Here is a 4,965-nt window from a genome sequence, read left to right as displayed (position 1 = left end):
AATAAAAAAAGAATTAATTTTGTGTTTTAGGATTATATTAGGAATATGTTTGATAGATTTGAAAAGGATGGTTTTTATTTTATTTTTGAAATTGATTTTTTGAGAAAATTTCTAAATAATAACAATTATTCTAAACTCTTTTTTTTTCTATAAATAAATTTAGAAAAAAGTGAATATGTATTGAAAGTATAAATCTATAATTAAAATATTTTTTTTATAGATATTGGTACCTTTTAACCAATTAAATATTATAATTTTGTCACATTATTATTATTTTTTAAAATAAATTAAAATTTTAATGTAAATTACATTAAAGATATACTCCGATTTAAATTTAAGAATATTAAAGAATTTAATTTTTTTAATCAATTGTTTAAATCTATCTGTTCAATCTAAACAAACACGTCAACATCGTTTCTACCATTCTAAAATTTTCAACTTCTCGAAAAGAAAGAAAAAAACACATTTGTATATTTACCGTCACACAAGCAGCTGTGACTTGAATTTTAGTTTGAAATTCCGATTACTTTTTAGGCAAAAGACGATTATCCATCATCACAAGGCTATAACAAAGAGGCTCCTCCGTGGGCGGATTTATCGCGAAGCAGAGAATCAAACCCGAGAAGTATCCGCGGAAGCTTCTGAAAAGCAAAGGACTGTTTTTATTTTATCAAAATTAATTATTATTAAAATAGAAAAAGTGTTTTTCCTCTGCATCTGTAGCTACCTTCTCGCGAGTCATCATTCACCAGATTCCGAGTCAATGAAGCGTTTGCTTCATTCTCTCTGATCACTCACTCACTCACTCGCTCCTCAATTCATTCGATCTTGTTTTGGCGGGAAATCGGAGCAAGTAGATTCAACAATCGAATCGAAGATAAACAGTGATGGGAGTTTCAGAGAATTACAAAGGATTGATACTTGCCGTGTGCTCGAGTGCATTCATCGGTGCTAGCTTCATCTTGAAGAAGAAAGGTCTCAAGCGTGCCGCTGCACGCGGTACTCGTGCAGGTCTAATCGCTTCATCTTTTCTGCAATTTAACATTTTCACGCTTTCTCTTGTTACTTGTTTGTTTTCACTTTTCAATTTCAAGCAATCACGTTATTAACTTCCGATTCAGTTATAGAATCGTAGTGTCGGTTATTTTACCTAATGTATTTAATAATGATCATGAGTTTCGTGTAGCACTAATTGAGATCAGATCCATAACGTACTGAATTTTGGCATTGTTTTCTTTCACTTTTAGTACTGTGCGTGTTCGGATTCATAGTGAAATTGGCATAATCACGTCGATTTTTTTGTCAAACTCAATGTTCATCAATAAATTACTATGTGTGTTTGGTTCTATAATGACGGAAATTGGTATTGATTTTAGTTAAAAATGAGTTTAAGGTGAAATTGTTTATGTTTGGATAAGTATGAGTGAGAATTAGTTGAACAATAAATTTGAGCCTAGAGATGTAATCAAATGCTTCAAAGGTAAAATTCTATAACATCAACTTATAATCAATTCTAATCAAGAGATCCAAACATGCCAAAATTAGTTAAGTTATGTAGCACCGACACATCTGAAAAAAGGCGTGTGGTGTTGGACACTTGCACTGCATTGGCACCTGTGATTACGTTTAATTTATTCATTTTTTCAAATTATTACCGGTCTCGTCGTGTCTGTGCACCTATGCTTCATAGGTTTTAAGTCTTCTGAATAATTGTTGGCACTCCCAAAAATGAATCTAAAAATGCACTTTGTCATTCTTGCTTATATTTTATGTTTTGAAGTGTGCAGGGGTTGGTGGTCATACTTATCTACTAGAGCCACTTTGGTGGGTTGGCATGGTAACAAGTTAGTATGGCTGTTCACTTTCTCTCTCTGGTAATGGGTTTTAGTTTTTTGAAATGAAACTCACGTGGATCTTCAACTGTTTGCTTGCAGTGATTACTGGGGAAGCTGCAAACTTTGTTGCTTATATTTATGCTCCGGCGGTTCTGGTTACTCCTCTTGGTGCACTTAGCATCATTGTCAGGTACAGATTTGATTAAAAGACTTAGAAATTTCTGGTTGAATGTTGTGATTTTATGGCAGACCGGCTCAACTAACATATCCAGTATATATTGTTAGTTCTGTTTTGGCCCACTTCTTGTTGAACGAACGACTTCAGAAGATGGGAGTATTGGGATGTATATCTTGTATTGTGGGATCAATTGTTATAGTCATTCATGCACCACAAGAACACACTCCAAATTCTGTCCAAGAAATATGGGAATTAGCCACTCAACCAGGTTGGATGGTATCACCAATTTTTTATTACTCTTAAATTAAATTCATATTCTGTCTTTAGTTAATGTTTTCTATCTTTTTCCTTTTCAACAGAATTTATGATTTATGTCATCGCAACAGTTTCGGTAGTTTTGGCGTTGATTTTAAATTTTGAACCTCGCTACGGACAGAAAAATATGCTGGTCTACTTGGGAATCTGTTCATTAATGGGCTCACTTACGGTAATTATGTCTATAATAACAATCATTTAGAAGGAAGTCTCATATGACATACTCTGCTATGCTACAATGTAATAGAGGAGTATTAGTGTTGTCAATGATGGAATGTGGAATATAGCGGTTTGTCCAAATTCCGCCATGCTACTGTGATTCTACTTGACAACACTGTCTAGATAGAAGATTGTGGAGCATTAGTGATTTGTCCAAATTCTGTGATGCTATAGTATAGATAATATTTGACAACAGTGTCTCGTTGAAATTCAGTGCATGCATCTAACTGTAGTTTGGCCTGCTCATCAATGATTTTTTAAATTATTCAGGTTGTGAGCATAAAAGCCATTGGAATTGCAATAAAGCTAACACTTGATGGAATAAATCAAATAGGTTATCCTCAGACTTGGTTTTTTGTTACAGTGGCCATAATATGCGTCATTACACAGTTGAATTACCTTAATAAGGTGAGTGCAGAATTTTGAAATTTAGCAGGTGCAAATTATAACTGAAACTATACATTATTTATCATTTAATGCAATGCAATGGAGGCAAATTTGCAAGCTTGACCTTGCTTTTGATTCGGGATTTCTTACACTAGTGTGGTTCCACGAGGCAAGGCCTCTTCTGTTTTTCAGTTCTGCATAATAAAAACTTATGAAAGCTCAGTTACATGGCTGCTCTTCTAGTTTTAACATCGATAGCAAAAGAGCTGATCTATTTAAATTAGGTTAGTCAAGAATATATGTAAAACTCGTGTGTCTATAAAGTGATGGATTACAAGTGAGAAGTCCTTCCCTTCTAATCTGCTTAATAACTAAAAATCTAGTAAGGATTTTCATTCAGGAGCGTGTCAATAATAATAGGTTACCAAATTGCAAAAACATAACACAGTCTATTGCAATTAATACTTAGAAACTTAAAATGCAATCTTGTGAACAATTTTATCTTTGTTTATGTAATTTTGCAAACCGAGGAACACGGTGGCAGTAATATTTTCAATTGATATGTACCAGTTCCTACATACATACACCAATTTTGTTGTTGTCCACCTATGTTATATCAATAAGTTATAGCTCCTTATTCTTTTAATGAATCTTGAGCTTACTTTATTTCACTATTCAACTTTGTTTCAGGCCCTGGATACATTCAACGCAACAATTATTTCTCCTGTATATTATGTGATGTTCACAACTCTTACTATTATTGCCAGTGCAATAATGTTCAAGGTATGATAATCTATTCGCGTCTCTTGGATTCTTTTGGTGATGTATTAAACTTTTCATTTGTTGAGCTCTGGAATCTGCAAAACTTGACTGTATTTTTTCGTTGTTTTCCCTTGCAGGATTGGTCTGGTCAGAATATCAGCAGCATAGCCTCTGAGATATGTGGATTTATCACTGTTCTGACGGGAACAATAATTTTGCACGGGACTAAAGAACAGGAAGAAACTACTAGGAAAGGTATAGGACAACATGTTACTTTCAATCAGTTTCCATGTGTTTGCAATGCATTAGTAGAATATCTCACAAACCAGTGATTTCTCTATAACAATTGAACCTCATATGAATTGATGGTATGTTCACTACTTGGCGCAGGGGCCTTGACATGGTTTATCAATGAAGATTCGACAAAGTGTGTTGAGGATGAACATCTGATTGTTATAAATGGACCGGATGATCGTGAAAATTGACATTCCTTTTAGGGTTGATGAAAGAGAACTTATTATATAGACGTGCCAGCCCATGGTCATGATGTGGATGAAGTGGGGATTGATTATATTTCATGGTGGAGTTTGAATTCAAGCACTCCATCGTACTATAGTTTTCTGACCATTTCTTTGCAGGCTGTGAATGTAACTATTATTTTCTGGAGTCATCTCAAAGCAGGAGTGACCTGGAAATTGTGATTTGACGGCTGAATCATTTTCCAACTGAACTGGTGCTGCTGTCTAATTGCAACAACTGAGATTTTTGGACTGATCTTGTTGTATGTTATAATTGTTCATGGTAGTCAATATAATTCTTCTGTAGAAAGGGAGAAATTGTTTATATGGTTCAATCTCTATATATTTTCTCATTTAATAATTGGATATATTTTTCATTTCATTTATTGGATGTGATAAATTATACTGATTCATTGTATACTTGCATCCCATTTACAATGTTGAAGATTATATTCTTTTGATATTCTGTGGTGGATCAGTTCGTTGGATATTGTTTTATCACCTATCTTTTAGAGTATTGCGTGCCTAAGACTCGATACTCAAAAGCATTAGCAAATAAAGATGATGACCTAATGGTAATTATGGTTGACGATGCTTGTGTGCGATGCGCACCAAAATATACATGTGGCGACTATAACGAGCTTTTGCGTTGTGTATATCTCTATATTTAGAAAACTCCTTATTCCTCCTCACTGGTAGAATGTTCGAGTGAGTATGTGTTTATAAATTTTTACAAGTTGCTTTGACTCGA

General features: G+C 33.9%; 1 protein-coding gene across 1 annotated transcript; it reads left to right on the top strand.

Annotated features, from left to right (window-relative positions):
- Positions 1-527: 527 nt before the first annotated feature.
- Positions 528-4,675, top strand: LOC127102389 (probable magnesium transporter NIPA6). The gene is made up of 9 exons (XM_051039760.1): positions 528-1,011; positions 1,788-1,844; positions 1,935-2,025; positions 2,121-2,281; positions 2,373-2,500; positions 2,818-2,955; positions 3,625-3,717; positions 3,834-3,951; positions 4,087-4,675. Exons 1-9 carry the CDS (start codon positions 888-890, stop codon positions 4,179-4,181), a joined length of 1,005 nt encoding a protein of 334 aa, XP_050895717.1. The 5' UTR covers positions 528-887; the 3' UTR covers positions 4,182-4,675.
- The last annotated feature ends 290 nt before the right edge of the window (positions 4,676-4,965 follow it).

The sequence above is a fragment of the Lathyrus oleraceus genome, chromosome 7 (genome assembly GCF_024323335.1).
Source record: "Lathyrus oleraceus cultivar Zhongwan6 chromosome 7, CAAS_Psat_ZW6_1.0, whole genome shotgun sequence".
NCBI classification, from domain to species: Eukaryota; Viridiplantae; Streptophyta; class Magnoliopsida; order Fabales; family Fabaceae; genus Lathyrus; species Lathyrus oleraceus.
Note: the sequence above shows the minus strand (reverse complement) of the source record. Positions and strands in the feature narration are given on the sequence as shown.